The sequence below is a fragment of the Heptranchias perlo genome, chromosome 18, assembly GCF_035084215.1.
Source record: "Heptranchias perlo isolate sHepPer1 chromosome 18, sHepPer1.hap1, whole genome shotgun sequence".
NCBI lineage: Eukaryota > Metazoa > Chordata > Chondrichthyes > Hexanchiformes > Hexanchidae > Heptranchias > Heptranchias perlo.
In genome coordinates, this window is record NC_090342.1 from 33,686,009 (window position 1) to 33,705,785 (window position 19,777).

General features: G+C 43.7%; 2 protein-coding genes across 4 annotated transcripts in view; one reads left to right on the top strand and one right to left on the bottom strand.

The window, feature by feature from the left end:
• prdm4 (PR domain containing 4) overlaps positions 1-6,620 on the top strand; it is a 30,826-nt gene extending 24,206 nt beyond the window's left edge. For both annotated transcript variants that reach the window (XM_067999667.1, XM_067999669.1), the window contains exons 11-12: positions 1,027-1,195; positions 4,686-6,620. In XM_067999667.1, coding sequence (XP_067855768.1) covers positions 1,027-1,195; positions 4,686-5,007 — 491 coding nt within the window. In that variant the 3' untranslated portion in view covers positions 5,008-6,620. The remainder of the gene's footprint in view (positions 1-1,026; positions 1,196-4,685) is intronic.
• Positions 1-19,777, bottom strand: part of ndufb2 (NADH:ubiquinone oxidoreductase subunit B2) — a 41,989-nt gene that overhangs the window by 21,908 nt on the left and 304 nt on the right. Inside the window, exons 2-4 of one of the 2 annotated variants that reach the window (XM_067999673.1) lie at positions 14,953-15,097; positions 13,960-14,063; positions 8,721-8,818 (exon numbers count right to left, since the gene is read on the bottom strand). In XM_067999673.1, the coding sequence (XP_067855774.1) occupies positions 13,989-14,063; positions 14,953-15,097 (220 nt within the window). In that variant the 3' untranslated portion in view covers positions 8,721-8,818; positions 13,960-13,988. Of the gene's footprint in view, positions 1-8,720; positions 8,819-13,959; positions 14,064-14,952; positions 15,098-19,777 lie in introns of those variants that run through there. The other variant, XM_067999674.1, reaches the window with a different exon arrangement.

The window sequence follows — 19,777 nt, forward strand, 5'->3', positions numbered from 1 at the left end:
CAACAACACTCAAGAAGCTCGACACCATCCAGGACAAAGCAGCCCGCTTGATTGGCACCCCATCCACCACCCTAAACATTCACTCCCTTCACCACCGGCGCACTGTGGCTGCAGTGTGTACCATCCACAGAATGCACTGCAACAACTTGCCAAGGCTTCTTTGACAGCACCTCCAAACCCACGACCTCTACCACCTAGAAGGACAAGAGCAGCAGGCACATGGGAACACCACCACCTGCACGTTCCCCTCCAAGTCACACACCATCCCGACTTAGAAATATATCGCCGTTCCTTCATCGTCGCTGGGTCAAAATCCTGGAACTCCCTTCCTAACAGCACTGTGGGAGAACCTTCACCACACGGACTGCAGTGGTTCAAGAAGGCGGCTCACCACCACCTTTGAGGGCGATTAGGGATGGGCAATAAATGCCGGCCTCACCAGCGACGCCCACATCCCATGAACGAATAAAAAAAAAATTAAATGCCGAGCCAAAGACGATGATATTGGGAGGAGCAACCAAGTTTGGTCTAATAGGTGGGTTTTAAGGACGGGCTAGGCATAGGTGCCAGTGGTAAGGCAAAAGGAGGGAGGATGTGCAATAGGCAAGATTTCAAAGGAAGAGACAGTTCACGGGGAGAGGGGGTTACAGAGATAGGGAGGGACGAGGCCATGAGCAGGTTTAAACACAAGGATGATCACCTTAAATTCGAGGCATTGGGGGACCAGGAGCCAATATAGTTCAGTGAGAACAGCGTGAGTGGGACTTGGTGCAGTATAAGATACTGGCAGCAGAGTTTTGAATGAGTTGAAGTGTGCAGAGGGAGAAGGATGGGAAGGCAGCCAGGAAATCATTGGAATAATCAAGTTTGGAGGTGACCAAGAGTTTCAGCATATAAATGTGAGTTTATTTTTCCTTTGAACTATAACATAAGAAAAATAATAGGATAGCAACGCAAATGAGTACAATGCAATGAAGTGATATATACCCCAAATAACCATACATATATTTACATTCTCTTTTCCAGGTCAGAAAAACTACCGCTGTGAAATGTGTGACAAGTCTTTCACTCAAAAGGCTCACCTGGCCTCACACATGATTATCCACACAGGGGAGAAGAACCTGAAATGTGATTATTGTGAGAAAATGTTCATGCGGCGGCAGGACCTCCGGCAGCACATGCTGACCCACACACAGTAAGTCATCCACTAGCTGTTTGAAGTTTGGCTCCCCTTTCCTGTTAGCATTGAGTATTTGATGAGGGTATTTCAGAATGCAGTGTACCAATCGGATGCAGTTAAAACTGAATCAACACGTATCCTCCAGATGTGCTCTTAACACTCAGAGGTCTCAAGCAATCACCCCCTTCAGCATGTTGGCTTCAGGAATGGAGCACTGTATACTACTGGCCAGCTGTGCACCATTTGTGCTTCTCTTTAAAGTGGCAAGGGACCTGTAAAAATATACCATGGGGGTAATTTTAACCAAATGGGTAGGTTGGGGGCGGGTGGGCAGTGAAAATAATAAGAATTCGGAGCGGGACCACATCTCGGCTCTATCGCGCCCACTTCCAGGTTTGATCCAGATGTGTTTAGATGCGCGCGTGCTACTGCCACCTAGATGTCATGTCGGCATTTAAAGCCGGCAGGGCAATATTTAAAGGGCAAATTAACGTTGTTAAATCACTTAAGGCAATGAAATGTTTGTGTATTGAGCCACACAAACCATTTTAACTTTTCCTGAACGTGTCTCCCGTGGCCTCTGAAACAAGCTATAGAAACGGAGGCCAGATGCAGCCGGCCCTCATTTGGACCTTTAAACCAGTGAGTTTTTGCAGCAGAGCACTCAGCCCTCTCAAACAAACCTTTGGCTGGGACTTCTTGTGTTTAGACCGAGATTTCTTAGTTGAGATGAGGATTCTTGTCTTCACATAAATTTACACACATTTTGGACCCTCAAAATGACGCCATCAGGATGGGGGGGGGGGTGTGCGATTCCACTGCACGATGTGCAGTTCTGGGAGTTGCAGGTGCACGAGACAGAGATGCGTCACAAGGACTTGGAGAAGACCTGGAGTGGCGGAGGTCGCAGGAGGCACTACCCACGTGAGAGGGCGTACAGAGGCTGGGCTTCCTGGACCTCTCTGAGGAGCAGTGCCGACGCAGGCTCAGATTGAGTCGCCAGGTAGTCGCAGACATCTGCGCGCTCCTTCATGCAGAGCTGCTTCCGGCTGGGCCTCGTGGCCGTGCATTGCCTGACGCAATTAAAGTCACCACTGCCCTCAATTTCTTCGCCTCCGGATCCTTCCAGGCTGCCAGCAGTGACATCATAGCAATCCGAGGACTCCACGTGAGCCAGGACTGTTCGTCAACCGAAAGGGATATCACTCCATCAATGCACAACTGGTTTGTGACCACCAGAGGAGGTTTCTGCAGGTGTGCCAGATTCCTTCATTTTGCGTGAGTCCAACATCCTGGACCTCTTCCACACCCAAGACAGATTTACAGGTTGGCTCCTTGGAGACCAGGGATACCCCTGCAGACGTGACTCATGACACTTGTGAGAAACCCCACCAAGGCACAACGAGGGACAGCAGCAGTACAACGAGTCACATCACCACCAGGTCTGTCATTGAACAAGCCATAGAAATGCTCAAGATGCGCTTCAGGTGCCCGGATCGATCTGGGGGAGCCCTTCAGCACTCACCGGCGAGCGTGTGCAGAATAATAGTCGTATGTTGCGCCCTGCACAACAGCGCTCAGCAGAAAGGGTTACAGGTGGAGGAGCTCGAATGCGCTCATGAAGCATCGTCATCTGCCAGCAACATTGAAGAAGACGAGGACGGAGAACCCGTTGCCAGAGCAGAAGCGCACATGGCTGCTCGTAATGCCAGGGATTCACTCATATCTAACAGGTTCTCATAAGGAGATCCGCAAACTGAAGAATATGAACTACTCAGGCCGCCTGGAACAACCACCACCACCCCTCTCCCCTTTAATGACCTGATTAAGTCATTAAAGCATTTCCTGCATTGTACCCACGACCTGGCCACTGTGCTCCTGCTGTTCAGCTCCTCTGCCACCTTAGTGGCAGAAGCAGGGCACTTCCTCCAGTCAGCCGGGTATAATTTCTCCCTCCTGCTCCTCACACCAGCCAGTAACAACTCAAGGGAGAAGTCGCTAAAACGTGGTGCTGCCTTACACCTGTGATGCTGCATTTTTCGATTTTCCTCCTTTCTCCTTCAAAATCCATGGTTGCAATGGCCCTTTAAATACTCCAGTTCCCAGCACGTCATTTGGGTGCGCAGTGCACCCACTGCGCAGCTTGGAGACGCGAAACCCGGAAGTAACATTGAGGGCCTTCAATTTTGTTGCGATCGCTCGAGCCGACGTACAGAGAAGTTTTCCAGGTTTCCCGCTACTCACCCACCCACTGATTTCCTGCCGCCAAGTTAAAATCATGCCCCATGATTCTCTTAGCCACTATATTGCAAAACAAATGCTTAACACTTTGCACAGAAACTACTAAATATATTCTTGTTGCACATATGTAGTGTTACTATGAAACGTGAGTTTCTAACTCTCCTGCACCACCACATTTGTAATTAGAGGTTTTATTGAGTTATTATTTGGGCATGATACAAAATTGAAAGTTTTAAAATGGGAGACAATAGTAATAATGGAGTTTTAAGGTGACTAGCCATCTTCCAATTAACATATCTTCTCCCCGATAGAATGTAATCATGCACCTATTATTAACTAACTGCAGCTGGATCAATTATTTATTATTACATTTTGAAAGATAGCAGGATCTCCGACCACAACCTCACGGAACCAAGTAACAACCCCGTAGCACGAAGGCTTTTAAGAAGTGGCATGAACAGCAAGAATCCGAGACAGAGTTAATTTAAACCATGCTATTGGCATTGTGGGTTTGATTCACTGGTCATCTGGTCTTCCTATGCCTCCAGCCCAGTCAGTAACAAGTGTGTAGCTGGGCAATAATTTAACATGAGATGTTGATAAGAAGACTCCACATATTCAGCAACACACACTATATAAGGATCCTTTTCTCTCTCTCACACCATTTCCAAAATGTCCCACAAGCAGTAATGAGATAGATGACCAGATAATGATTTTGGTGCTAGTTGAGGACACAGGGAGAACTCCCTCGCTCTTCTTTGAATAGTGCCATGGGATCTTTCATGTCAACTGAGCATGCAGACTTGGTTTAATATCTCATCCAGAAGACAGCACCTTTGACAATGTAGCACTCCTTCAGTACTGCACTGAAGTGTCGGCCTAGATTATGTGCTCAAGTCACATGACCTCGTGACTCCGAGGCAGGAGAACTATCTCTGAGCCAAAGCTTATGTCTACACTAGGATCACCTCAAAAGGGGTTAAATCTATGTCTCCTGGTTTCTTGCGGGTGGGGGGATAGGCAAAGCAGTCCCAAATGCGATGGCAATGTTACTGTTCACTTATGCAAGTTGCTGTAGCTTTAAATGATGGGAATATCTTAGGAAGTAAGTTAGCTGAAATTATATTGCTAATAAGCATCCTAGGCCATCAATGAAGATCACAAATGAGGGATCTTTGTCTTCAATATATATTATATATAGACATACATGGTATCTACTAAAATAACACTTTTTTAAAGAATTGTTTTATATGTTTTTGTGCAGAGAGCGGCAAATCAAGTGTCCAAATTGTGACAAGCTCTTCTGGAGGACAACCCACTTAAAGAAACATCTCAACTCACATGAAGGAAGGAGGGATTTTATCTGTGAGAAGTGCTCAAAGGCATTCTTGACAAAGTATCACTTGACTAGACATCTAAAGATCTGCAAAGGCTCCAAGACATGCCTGCCCATACAAGATCTGGGGGAAGAGGGGGATGAGGAGGATGAGGAAGTAGATAGTGAAGATGAAGAACTGCTGCAATCTGGTGGTGGGACCTGCCAGTTGAACAATGAAGGTTATACCACAGAAGACAGCTCTCAGTAGTAGTAGCAGTGTGTTGCAAATTACTTTAGTGGTTGTCCAGCAAGGTGCATAGAGCATAGCAGGCGATGGGACTATGAAAAGCTGGCTGTCCTTTTGAGCAAGAATTTGTTCATTGATTTAATGCAGTTTTAAATTACCTCAAGAATAAGAGGTTAATGGCTGCATTCTGAGAGATTACAGTACTGTAAATGATTGGCAGAAGAGAGTTTGGAGTCCACCTCCCCTGATTTAAGAAGTGCACCAAATGCAGAATTGTCCCAGTATAGCACATGAAGCAAAAGTAGATGGGCACACAGAGCAGTGATGCAGGAGTAAAGGGGCAACAGGGAGTCCGCATCTGATATTGCTGGATATGGAATAAGCATATTATGTTCAGTGAGAGTCTAAAATGTTGAGTTCCCATACAGGGTCAATCCATACACACAGATTTTAATATATTTCCAAATCCTTTTGTACCCTGAAATGTATCTTCTCATTTCACATCTCAGATCCAAAGGGGAGTCTTCCAATTACTTCATAAAGTATTTTTATTTTAAATTACTTACATTCAGGGGTAAATGGTTACCATTTACCATTCACCACACTTAACCTTGGAGCTGTACTTTAATAATTTTACTTTTTCTCATCATAATTTAATCATTAAAGTCCTGTTCAGACATTGACCAGCGCAGTGACTGATGGCCAGAGTGATAAAGCCCACTGATGCTAGCTTTAGAGACGTATGACAGTCTCTGCTACTCTGACAAAGGCAGTAGCCACTTGCTGACCTGTGACAGTTACTGCTGCTCTGGGTGATGGAGCATAGCTCCTTGCTGCCCATTAATAGCAACAGCAGAAGAACCAATGTAGAGTTTGGTCAACATGCAAAATAAACTGAAGGACTGGAAACCTTTTAACACTGCTTCAAGGTATTAAATATAAAAGCTCTGGAATGTTCATGTTGGTATACTCAAGTCAAACAGCAGGTTTCTGTACTGTTTTCCACTGGACTGTACATAATTCAGTGCCAATCAGCCCAGTGGAGGCTAAGTGGGTGCCTATTAAATACCAGTTTCACAGCTGATACCTTGTATAGGAGCCAATTATCTATATTAACATTTTAGAAATTAACCTATCATCTTAAAAACACCTTTCCATGTGCATATGGGAAGTGGTGCCGCACTGCACATTGGAAGTTAATTGATACTACGTGGCATATGGGACAGTCTACTAACTGGAAATAAATAGCTAGAGCAAAGCTCAAGTAGGTTGTAAATCTCCTAATCTCTCAAACTTGTGTAGCTGCCTCATACCTATTTGATACTTGTGATACTGTAATGGTTTTAAAAAATATATTTATGTACATTAGCAGGTAGGCTATGGAGGGACAGACAAGAGGGTTGTTAGCCAAAATGGACAACGGTAACCTGTGCATCTAGGTGTAATATATTGTATATCTTTCTGTAATATATTTTCCTTTTAAAGTTCCCATCAAACTGTAATATAAAAAATGCCAAATTGAAAGTATAGCATTGTCTTTATGCTATAGGCAAAAGATATAATCTAGTGTTTCAGCTTTACATATTCAGAAACTGAACCACAAAGAAGCCAAATAAACTATTCAGTTTCCAGCACTGGAAGTCCTTGCTTTCTGTGCACTCCTTGTAAAATCACCTGCTCAACTGAGGTCAGTAACCATATGGGGAACTGTAGAGACAGTATGTGAATGTGTGAGAACTGAACGCTGTTGTACAAATCCTTGTGGTTTTAGCAGTGGGCTTTATACAAGTTGTGTTTGTGTTAACATGGTGGTTGCTCCCAGTGCGAGTTTACATCTCAGTATCTCATTCAAAGCCACAGAGTGGCAATGAGGAAGTTTGGCCTTTAATTCAAAATGTAATGGAGGGGCAAGTGGTCATTCTCAAGCTGTTCCAATAACTTGTATTTTGCTAAACTCAAGTACTTTAAATGACCAGAAATAACAACAAAGTTTGATGCATTGGAGAGTACTCTATCCTGCAAGATATTTTAACAATTGTATTTGCAGTTATAATTTGGGACATTTACAGCTGATGTCACGATTCCAATCCAGCCCAGACTGATGGGCAGTCTCTTCCACCTGTTAGTTGCCCCAATTGAATTTAATTGGGAGTCTCTGACCCCTTAGAGAGCACAAGACTATGCTGTAATGTCTACAATCATAGGATGGCTATTGTTGGAACTAGAAATACACTTATACAGGGCGCATTCGTGCAAACACAATTTCCCCGCAATGGTCAGATAAGGGTCATTATGCTGAACATGTCGGGGCTGGACCTCCCGTCTATCTGGCTACTATTCTCAAGTACCTACTTGACTGCTGAGTTCATAAAGCTGGCGGGCAACGCGACCCGTGACAACAAGATGACTAGGATCATCCTCAGCGCTGGGAGCACCAAAAGCAAGTAAAGTGGCCAATAATAAATCTAATAACCAAAGGCTCTTTTCAGAGCCACCCAATATATCTGTGAAAGGGCTGGTTACTGTCTGTAGAGAGGCTGCCAAGTTTAGTTTATTGAGCGGGTTGTCTTGCAGTGTTGTTCGGGTCCCCTCTGATTCCAGGATTCTTCCAGTCACACAGAGGCCACTGTGACTGCTCAACCCTTACAGCTGCTTAATCAGCCGCTCTCACTCAAGATCAGGGGCAGTTGTGACCCCCCCCCCCCCCTCCCGCTGTTTTAAACTTGTAACAGGATTGATTTTAATCTCTCCTCCCTCTGTGTTTCTGCTGTTGAGAGATCAGATCAGCGGGTTTTCAGAAATGAGAAAAATCCCATCAATTTTAACATAAAGAACAAATTTAGGGGATTAGAATGATTGAACATTAACGAGGAGCGAACTAGTAAGCAAAGCTGTTTCTGCCCGAAATAAATGGCAACTTTGAAATTTACGTTAGTGCAACTAGATAATGGTTATCGCTTTTTGGCAGATAGAAGCGACTGCCTGTTTTAAACATTAAGTGTATTCAGATGGTTGCAATATTGGGCACTCCACTGAACTTCAGTAAAAAACCATTCAGGTCAGTAAGGTTTATTCTGTATGAAAGGGTCTCTTGAAGGGATTGTTTCTAAGTTTACTTTCACATTTAAATTTAGGAATTTTAGTTTCCTCTCTTGAAATATGGATATACAAGATAACGGTGTGTAATCTGGTTCTACTGCTGTTCAAGGCCATACCCATAACCAAAATGGAACACTAATTATCTGGCAGTAATCTCAGTAAGGGGTTCATACTATATCATAAAGCACGAGTACAGCTCAAGTAGTTTACAAGTTAAAACTCCCAGCTACCTAATAATATGAGCAGTTATTTTCTTTTGCTTTATTAGCAGATAAAACACTCTGAAGTTGATACTTGGAAGATTTTTACAGTAAAGTAGTAAAGCCTGCGCTGGAATCAGTGCATGTCTACCAAGTGATGGTTCTGGTTAAGTTGACTACAAATTAACAGTCATGGGACGTATAAGAATAAACCACTTGGGAGACAGCTAAACACTTTCCAACACCCACGTGCGCCCCCCCACCGCCCCCCACCGCCCCCCCCCCCCAAAACTAAAAGCAAAGGCACCACAAGAGCGAACAAACACTGAAGCATTTACCAGAGAACACTAATTTTGGCACTGTACATGGACCTGCTTTCTACAGTACAAAGTTACAGCTAAAAACCCTGAGGGAAGAAATTACACAAGATGACTGTCCAGGTAATATATATTTATTCCAATTATTTAATTTACAATAAGGTGGTTTCTCCAAGTGTCAGATGAATTTCCCCAGAAATGCCCACAAAGGAAACACTGTGGAAGAAAGACACACACAAACACTTAAGACATCCAAGTTAATAAAGTACAAATATTTACAAGATTAATCTACTGTTACCTAATGGCTCAGCAGGTAAGTGCACCATGTAATGCAGTACTGAGGCATGCAGACCAGTAAGATGCTGGGTTTGATCCCTGGTCTGTGCTGTTAGCTGATCTTAATCAAGTCAGAGGAAGGAGTATTACAATTTTTCACAGCAAGGGGCTTGGAAAGAAAAAGAGAAAAAAAAAACCGGACTGCTACACAGTGACCCCCTGCTGGAAAGTGTGTTTATTTGGATGTTGGGTGAGGACAGGATCAAACTTGGTGGTGTTGCTCACCACAGTCAGCATCTTGGTTCATACATGAAGAATGGTCACTTGAGGGAGGTATTGGAGAACTGGCTTCCGTAGAACCAAACCCCAGCATCAATTACCACCGTCAGAGAGAGGGAAGAAAATTAGGGTAAAAAAATCTACAGTAGTAACTTGAGAGTAGAAGTCTGTTGTTGGGAAATTACTAGAGTCTATAAATAAGGATAGAGTGACTGAACACCTTAAATTTTCTGCTGATCAAAGAGAGCCAGCATGGATTTGTAAAGGGTAAGTCATGCCTGACAAAGCTGACTGAATTTTTTTGAAGAGTTGACTAAAGTAGTGGACAGGGGGATGTTGTTTATATGGACTTCCAGAAGACATTCGATAAAGTCCCTCTTAACAGACTGTTAGCTAAAGTTGAAGCTCATAGAATTGAGGGCAAATTATCGACCTGGTTAGGAAATTGGGTGAGTGGCAGGAGATAGAGAGTAGGGATAATGGGCAGGTTCTCAAATTGGCAGGATGTGACTAGTGGTGTCCCGCAGGGACCTAAACTATTCACTATTTATTAATACTTATGTTGGGAGAGAGAGCCACGTATCCAAGTTTGCCGATGACACAAAGATAGGCAGCATTGTAAACAGTGTAGATGGAAGCATAAAATTACAGGGAGTTATTTATAGATTAAGTGAATGGACAAAACTATGGCAAATGGACTTCAATGCAGATAAGTGTGAGGCCATCCACTTTGGACCTAAAAAGGATAGATCAGAGTACTTTCTAAATGGTGAAAAGCTGATAACAGTGGAGATCCAAAGGGACTTAGGGGTCCGTGTACATAGATCATTGAAGTGTCATGAACAGGTGCAGGAAATAATCAATAAGGCTATTGGAATGCTGGCCTTTATATCTAGAGGACTAAAGTACAAGGGGGCAGAAGTTATGCTGCAGCTATACAAACCCTGGTTAGACCGCACCTGGAGTACTGTGAGCAGTTCTGGGCACCGCACCTTCGGAAGGACATATTGGCCTTGGAGGGAGTGCAGCGTAGGTTTACTGGAATGATGCCCGGACTTCAAGGGTTAAGTTACGAGGAGAGATTACACAAATTGGGGTTGTATTCTCGAGTTTCAAAGGTTAAGGGGTGATCTGATCGAAGTTTAAAAGATATTAAGGGGAACGGATAGGGTGGATAGAGAGAAACTATTTCCGCTGGTTGGGGATTTTAGGAGTAGGGGACAGAGTCTAAAAATTAGAGCCAGACCTTTCAGGAGCGAGATTAGAAAACATTTCTACACACAAAGGGTGGTAGAAGTTTGGAACTCTCTTCCGCAAACGGCAATTGATACTAGCTCAATTGCTAAGTTTAAATCTGAGATAGATAGCTTTTTGGCAATCAAAGGTATTAGGGGCCCCTTCTACTCTAGTCCTCTAGATATAAAGGCCAGCATTCCATTAGCCTTATTGATTATTTTCTGCACCTATTCATGACACTTCAATGATCTATGTACCTGAACCCCCAAGTCCCTTTGGACATCCACTGTTTTTAACTTTTTACCATTTAGAAAGTACCCTGTTCTATCCTTTTTTGATCCAAAGTGGATGACCTCACATTTGCCAACACTGAATTCCATTTACCACAGTTTTGCCCATTCACCTAATCTATCAATATCCTTTTGTAATTTTATGTTTTCATCTACACTGCTTACAATGCCACTTGTAAACAATTTTACAACACCAAGTTATAGTCCAGCAATTTTATTTTAAATTCACAAGCTTTCGGAGGCTTCCTCCTTCGTCAGGTGAACGATGTGAAAATCGTTCACCTGACGAAGGAGGAAGCCTCCGAAAGCTTGTGAATTTAAAATAAAATTGCTGGACTATAACTTGGTGTTGTAAAATTGTTTACAATTCATCTAAGTCGTTAATGAATATTGTGAATAATTGAGGCCCCAAGACAGATCCCTGCGGGACTCCACTAGTCACATCCTGCCAATGTGAGTACCTACCCATTATCCCTATTCTCTGTCGCCTTTCGCTCAGCCAACTTCCTAACCAAGACCGTACTTTTCCCTCGATTCCATGGGCTTCTATCTTAGCTAAGTCTCTTATGTGGGACCTTATCAAATGCCTTCTGGAAGTCCATATAAATAACATCCATTGACATTCCCCTGTCCACCACTTTAGTCACCTCTTCAAAAAATTCAATCAGGTTTGTCAGGCACGACCTACCTTTCACAAACCCATGCTGGCTCTCTCTGATTAACTGAAAATTCTCGAGGTGTTCAGTCACCCTATCCTTAATTATAGACTCCAGCATTTTCCCCACAACAGATGTTAGGCTAACTATAATTTCCTGGTTTCCCTCTCCTTTCTTAAAAAGCGGAGTGACCTGTGCAATTTTCCAATCTAGAGGGACAGTTCCTGAATCTAGAGAACTTTGAAAGATTATAGTTAGGGCATCTGCAATGTGCTCACCTACTTCCTTTAAAACCCTGGCATGGAAACCATCTGGTTCTGGGGATTTGTCACTCTTTAGTGCTATTATTTTCTTCATTACTGTTGTTTTACTTATGTTAATTTTATTGAGTCCCTGTCCCCTATTCAGTATTAGTTTTCTTGGGATTTCCGGCATGCTATCCTCTTTTTCTACTGTAAATATTGACGCAAAGTAATTATTCTACATGTCCGCCATTTCCCCATTGTCAATGACAATATCCCCACTTTCAGTTTTTAAGGGGCCAACACTGCTCCTGACCACCCTCTTTTTCCTAATATAACTATAAAAGTTCTTCGTATTGGTTTTGATATCTCTTGCAAGTTTCTTTTCATACTCTCTTTCTCGCTCTTACTATCTGTTTTGTGACCCTTTGTATCTTTCCCATTTGCCAGGATCTGTGCCATTTTTTGCCTTTTTGTATGCCCTTTCTTTATGTCTTATACTGTCCCTTACCTCTAGTTGTCCATGGCTGTTTTTTTTGGCAAGTAGAGTTCTTGCCCCTCAGAGGTATAAACTGATTCTGTATCACGTTAAATGTTTCTTTAAACATTTCCCACTGATCATCAGTCGTTTTACCCATTAACAGATTTGCCCAGTTTACTGTGGACAGTCTGTCTCATCCCATTGAAGTCGGCCTTTCCCCAAGTCTAGAATCTTAGCAGCTGATTCACTTTTTTCCCTTTTAAACACTACATTGAACTCGATCATGTTATGATCGCTATTAGATAGATGTTCACGCACAGTTAAGCTGTTAACTAAATCTGGTTCATTATTCATTACTAAATCTAGTATGGCTTGCCCCCTTGTTGCCTCTAGGACATACTGCTGTAGAAAACTATCCCAGAGACACTCAAGAAAGTCACTACCTTTCTGACAGTTGCTAGTCTGCTTTTCCCAATCTAGGTGAAGGTTAAAGTCCCCCATCAAGACCACTCTGCCTTTCTTACACGCTTGTCTAATCTCTGCATTTATATAATCTAGCACTTCAGAGTTGCTGCCAGAGGTCCTATACACAACTCCCTCTATAGTCTTAGATCCTTTCCTATTTCTCAATTCAACCCATAAGGTCTCTGTTGGCTACTTACCCCTCGTTCTATCCTCCTTTATCACTGAAGTGATTTTATCTCTAATCACTAAGGGGGTAGAAGTTATGCTACAGCTAAACAAAGCCCTGGTTAGACCACACCTGGAGTACTGTGGGTCAGTGCTAGGCACTGCACCTTAGGAAGGATATATTAGCCTTGGAGGGAGTGCAACATAGATTTACTAGAATGATGCCTGGACTCCAAGGGTTAAATTACAAGGAGAGGTTGCACAAACTAGGGTTGTATTCCATGGAATTTAGAAGATTAAGGGGTGATTTGATCAAATTTTTCAAAATATTAAGGGGAACGGATAGGGGAGATAGAGAGAAACTATTTCTGCTGGTTGGGGAGTCTAGGACTGGGGGTCACTGCCTAAAAATTAGAGCGAGGTCTTTCAGGAGTGAAGTGAACAAACATTTCTACACGCAAAGGGTGGTAGAAGTTGTAGCTAGCTCAATTGTTAATTTTAAATCTGAGATTGATAGATTTTTATTAACCAAAGGTATTAAGGGATATGAAACTATGAAGTTAGGTCACAGATCAGCCAAAATCTCACTCTATGGCAGAACAGGCTCGAGGGGCTAAATGGCCTACTCCTGTTCCTATAAGTCACTGAACCTCCTCTGAGTACAGCACACACAAGACTAATCTCCAAGTTTATATTTACATGAAGAAAAATCACATTATTGAGAAGGCAAGTGACAAAACTGTTCTGAGTAGTAGACAGCAGTATGAGAAAGACTCACACCTGGTCCTGTGAGGAAGCATCTAGGACACTGGTTCTTGTATGTTGTTACTCTGGTCAGGGAGGGACTTATAATTTAGTCTAATCTTTTAAAAAAAAATTCGTTCATGGGATGTGGGTGTCACTGGTGAGGCCAGCATTTATTGCCCTTGAGAAGGTGGTGGTGAGCCGCCTTCTTGAACCACTGCAGTCCGTGTGGTGAAGGTTCTCCCACAGTTGGTTGGGAAAGAGAGGGAACAAGGCACTGTGTAGAGTCATGGTGCTTTCACTGAGGTAGGCAAACAACCCAATCATTATTACACATTTCCTAGTAAGGAGTCAGTATTTAAAGTCTGGAAGCAGCTGCCCATTCTAGGTCAGAAATGATCCCTTGTGGCCCACATTGCAAGAAAGGAGAATTAATCAAAAGCTCATGCTAGCTCATTCTTACTAATGGTAGTAGGTACTTCTCCAAACCTGCAAGTATAAACTGTAGTTCCATTGAACTTACCATTTCAGGAAAGCAAGTTAAAGTCCTAGTTATTCCTCATCAATTGGAGGGATGCCCAACTCCTCATCAGTCCACTGGGAGGGATCGGGATAAGGAAAGTGACCCTGTCATAACATAAAATGCTTGCTTAATTCAGCTGGAATTTATGGAGAAATTATTACAAATTGATATAAGTAGGATATCAAGCATAAATAAACTGTCTTCCATGTGCTGCAGGTATAAAAACTGAAAATTAAATCTTTAATGTAGTTAGTCTTTTACAAAATAGACAACTATTGCAGTAATATTTTGCAGTGCATTCTTTTAAACTTCCTCTGAATAACAGACGGAGGCAATGGTGGCTTTAGTCAGCGGCTCAAGTGCGTACTTTTAATTATTTTTGCGCACATTAAGTTGGCTACTTCACACTGGTAATGAGTTTATACTATTTCCATAAAAGGTACAAATGGAGCACAAGTGTTTGTATTCAGTCAGGATTTGGCTTTCAACACAACCATTTAACTCTTCAATAAGGCTTCTTATTCCTGTATCTAATGTGAAGGCTGTAGTTTTGGACCTACTCAGCCTTGAGGTTAGAACAGAATGAGAATTGGGGTCTGGAGGTAGCATTAATTATAATTTCATCACAACCTGCCAGCACGACAAATGCTGCCATAACTAGGGCAAAGTTTGTTAAGTATTTTTTTTCCCTTCCACACTACCATCTACAACTCAACAGAATGGAAGCTTAAGATGTCCTCAATTTACTTTGAATTTCCTTGAATTTATAATTAGAGGCGGTGCTGCCTATTATCAGTTAGAAGCATAGCCAGGAATAACATTGAAGTACCATGACTGTCAAAATATATAGATTTCCTTTTACCGAACCAGCCGCTAAAACAATCTGCAATTTGATGGAGACAGGCAAGACACAGAATTCTTCATTCCCTCCTAAGCTGTGAACTGAAAGATGCTACAGTAACAAGGAACATTGGAGGTTCACAAATTACTCACAAAGACTGCATCAGGGTTGTGCCATAGGTGCCAGAGAATCCAGAACCACATGAAACTACTGAGAAATTCAGCATGCAACACTTGACTCGTGGTCAGTTGTGGATACTGTCGATATCGGGGTTCAATATGGACCCCACCACCAGCTCTAGGAAAGGAGGGTAAGATGTGCATATGTTAGAAAATTTGTCCATAAATATTAACATGGTCATGGATTTACACCAATTTAATTAATCTGCTGAGGGAGGGAAATAAATACAGATAAGACTTCTAAGAAGAAAACCTCTGAAATTTCACCGGACCACAGAAGATGATTACAGCAGTACCTCATTTAGTCATCATAATGGTGGGGACCCCTTTGGCAGATAATCAAGGTTACAGAGCAGTGGAAAAGAGTACACTGATCAGACATTTAGGGAGCAAAAACATCTCTTAAAAGATAGCTTTGTTTTCAAACCTTAATGTGTTATTTTTGAGCTGACAGAAGACTTAAAAAGCAACAGTAGATGATGAGAGCCATATTCAAAAGGCTTCTCTGCTGCCCTGAACAGTTGATCAGTGCACATCTCTTTCACTACTCCCTGCAGTATGGTGTGCAACCTCCCACAGTAATTCTCAGGAGTAAGATAAGTTCAAACAGTCAGGGTTGAACTTTAAGGGAAACTCCAGGATTTCAGTTTCCTATTGCAACCTAAGCACCAGTACTTGCACATCTTTTTTAATGGTCTAGGAATAATATTCCACACAGCATTTGATCTCTCTACTTGTAACTGGAGACAATTCTGACAAAGCAGCTACACCTAAAATGTTAATTTGTCTTTATTATTTTCAGATGCTGGGAGAACCACCATGTCTTTGCAGCAGTTTCTGTTTTCAGGTTTTAAATGCAAGTTGCTGTTTTAAACATTTGCATTCCTTTTATTTTGTTATAACTAGGTATCTAAGTTTCCAATGACACCATACTGGCTGCAGTGGCCAACGATGTAACAACCTAAAGGGACCTGGATAGGCTAGGTCAATGGGCAGAGAAGGGGCAGATGGAATTCAAGACAAGCAAATGTAAAGTCACGAGATTAAGTAGAGGCAGCAAGAATGTGACTTAGTGATTGCATGCTTGAGGTAACAGCAGGAAAGAGTTCTGGGGTTTTGGTTGATAGGTCATTCAAACAATCTATTCAGTATTCACAGATGGTCAAGAAAGCAAATAAAATATGAAATATAGCTGAGGTTTGACCCGAGTCTGCATCTGGAATACTGTGTTTAGTTTAGGTCTTCAAATCACAGAAAAAATGTATAATTATTGGAGGGAGTCCTGAGGGGAGCTACAATATTGATTCCTGAACAAAAAGGGCTGATCTACAAGGAAAGATGATCTATCCTGTGGCATTAATCTCTGGAAAGGAGGAGGATAGGTGGGAGGAGGGAGTTGAGAGAAGTCTGTGTGATTGTCACAGGTATGGGGACTTTGGATTCAGGAAAGATTTATGTCTGCCATAGACTTTGAGGATAAGGTAGTCACAATTTAAGGTTATAGGTGCAGAAGAAAAAGAAACTTAAGCAATGTTTTAAAAAAAATTAAAAGGGTGACAGATTTGGCCTAGCAAGCCACTCAGTTGTAAAATCTCACTATGAAAAGTGATAAGAATAAAACCGGACGGACCACCCAGCATCGGACCACTAGGCACCGGACATGACAAAGGCAAACCAAGCCCAGTCGACTCTGCAAAGTCCTCCTCACTAACATCTGGGGACTTGTGCCAAAATTGGGAGAGCTGTCCCACAGACTAGTCAAGCAACAGCCTGACATAGCCATACTCACAGAATCATGCCTTTCAGCCAACGTCCCAGACTCTTCCATCAACATCCCTGGCTATGTCCTGCCCCACCGGCAGGACAGACCGACCAGAGGTGGCGATACAGTGATATACTCAACATTGACTCCGGACCCCATGAAATTTCATGGCATCAGGTCAAACATGGGCAAGGAAACCTCCTACTGATTACCACCCAACGCCCTCCCTCAGCTGATAAATCAGTCCTCCTCCATGTTGAATACCACTTGGAGGAAGCACCGAGGGTAGCATGGGCACAGAATGTACTCTGGGTGGGGGACATCAAAGTCCATCACCAAGAGTGGCTTGGTAGCACCACGACTGACCGAGCCCTGAAGGACATAGCTGCCAGACTGGGCCTGCGGCAGGTGGTGAGCGAACCAATACGAGGGAAAAACCTACTTGACCTCATCCTCACCAACCTACCTGTCGCAGATGCATCTGTCCATGACAGTATTGGTTAGGAGTGACGCCGCACAGTCCTCGTGGAGACAAAGTCCCATCTTCGCACTGAGGACACCATCCAACGTGTTGTGTGGCACTACCACCATGCTAAATGGGATAGATTCAGAACAGATCTAGCAGCTCAAAACTGGGCATCCATGAGGCACTGTGGGCCATCAGCAGCAGCAGGTTGGATTCCAGCACAATCTGTAACCTTGTGGCCTGGTATATTCCTCACTCTACCATTACCAACAAGCCAGGGGATCAACCCTGGTTCAATGAGGAGTGTAGAAGAGCATGCCAGGAGCAGCACCAGGTGTACTTAAAAATGAGGTGCCAACCTGGTGAAGCTACAACACAGGACTACATGCATGCTAAACAGCGGAAGCAACATGCTATAGAAAGAGCTAAGCGATTCCACAACCAACGGATCAGATCAAAGCTCTGCAGTCCTGCCACATCCAGTCGTGAATGGTGGAGGACAGTTAAACAACTAACGGGAGGAGGAGGCTCTGCAAACATCCCCATCCTCAATGATGGCAGAGTCCAGCACGTGAGTGCAAAAGACAAAGCTGAAGCGTTTGCCGAGTAGATGATCCATCTCGGCCTCCTGCCGATATCCCCACCATCACAGAATCCAGTCTTCAGCCAATTCGATTCACTCCACGTGATATCAATAAACAGCTGGGTACACTGGATACAACAAAGGCTATGGGCCCCGACAACATGCCGGCTGTAGTGCTGAAGACTTGTGCTCCAGAACTAGCCACGGCTCTAGCCAAACTGTTCCAGTACTGCTACAACACTGGCATCTACCCGACAATGTGGAAAATTGCCCAGGTATGTCCTGTCCACAAAAAGCAGGACAAATCCCAATCCGGCCAATTACCACCCCATCAGTCTACTCTCAATCATCAGCAAAGTGATGGAAGGTGTCGTCGACAGTGCTATCAAGCGGCACTTACTCACCAATAACCTGCTCACCGATGCTCAGTTTGGGTTCCGCCAGGACCACTCGGCTCCAGACCTCATTGCAGCCTTGGTCCAAACGTGGACAAAAGAGCTGAATTCCAGAGGTGAGGTGAGAGTGACTGCCCTTGACATCAAGGCAGCATTTGACCAAGTGTGGCACCAAGGAGCCCTAGTAAAATTGAAGTCAATGGGAATCAGGGGGAAAACTCTCCAGTGGCTGGAGTCATACCAAGCACAAAGGAAGATGGTAGTGGTTGTTGGAGGACAATCATCTCAGCCCCAGGACATTGCTGCAGGAGTTCCTCAGGGCAGTGTCCTAGGCCCAACCATCTTCAGCTGCTTCATCAATGACCTTCCCTCCATCACAAGGTCAGAAATGGGGATGTTCGCTGATGATTGCAGTGTTCAGTTCCATTCGCAACCCCTCAGATAATGAAGCAGTCCGTGCCCGCATGCAGCAAGACATGGACAACATCCAGGCTTGGGCTCATAAGTGGCGAGTAACGTTCGCACCAGACAAGTGCCAGGCAATGACCATCTCCAACAAGAGAGAATCTAACATTCAAAGGCATTACCATCGCCAAATCCCCCACCATCAACATCCTGGGAGTCACCATTGACCAGAAACTTAACTGGACCAGCCACATAAATACTGTGGCTACAAGAGCAGGTCAGAGGCTGGGTATTCTGCGGCGAGTGACTCACCTCCGGACTCCCCAAAGCCTTTCCACCATCTACAAGGCACAAGTCAGGAGTGTGATGGAATACTCTCCACTTGCCTGGATGAGTGCAGCTCCAACAACACTCAAGGAGCTCGACACCATCCAGGACAAAGCAGCCCGCTTGATTGGCACCCCATCCACCACCCTAAACATTCACTCCCTCCACCACCGGCGCATTGTGGCTGCAGTGCGTACCATCCACAGGATGCACTGCAGCAACTCGCCAAGGCTTCTTCGACAGCACCTCCCAAACTCACCACCTCTACCACCTAGAAGGACGAGGGCAGCAGGCACATGGGAACAACACCATCCCGACTTGGAAATATATCGCCGTTCCTTCATTGTTGCTGGGTCAAAATCCTGGAACTCCCTTCCTAACAGCACTGTGGGAGAACCTTCACTAAACGGACTGCAGCGGTTCAAAAAAGTGGCTCACCACCACCACCTTCTCAAGGGCAATTAGGGATAGGCAATAAATGTTAGCCTTGCTAGCAACGCCCACATCCCATGAACGAATAAAAAAAAACTGTGCAACAAATAAACAGCGGGGGTAATGAAACAAATTAGATTTTTAAAAAAAAGGATGGATTAATTCATTAATAAAGGGGTTCAGGGCTACAAGTTCGAAAATTAGGGAAGGACCCTGATCAAAGGGAAGGACCAATAGTCTCCCACCCAAAACATTGCTGTGTTACTAGAATCTCCTACCCCTCCATCCCTTCCCCCCACCTCCCTCTCTCTCTCTCCATTCCCCCTCTCACTAATCAAGGCCACGGAAGGAACTTGTTTTCTCTTATCTGCATCGTTTATAATGACTAGGCCCCGATATAAATCGCTGTTCCAAACGCCGACACTCAC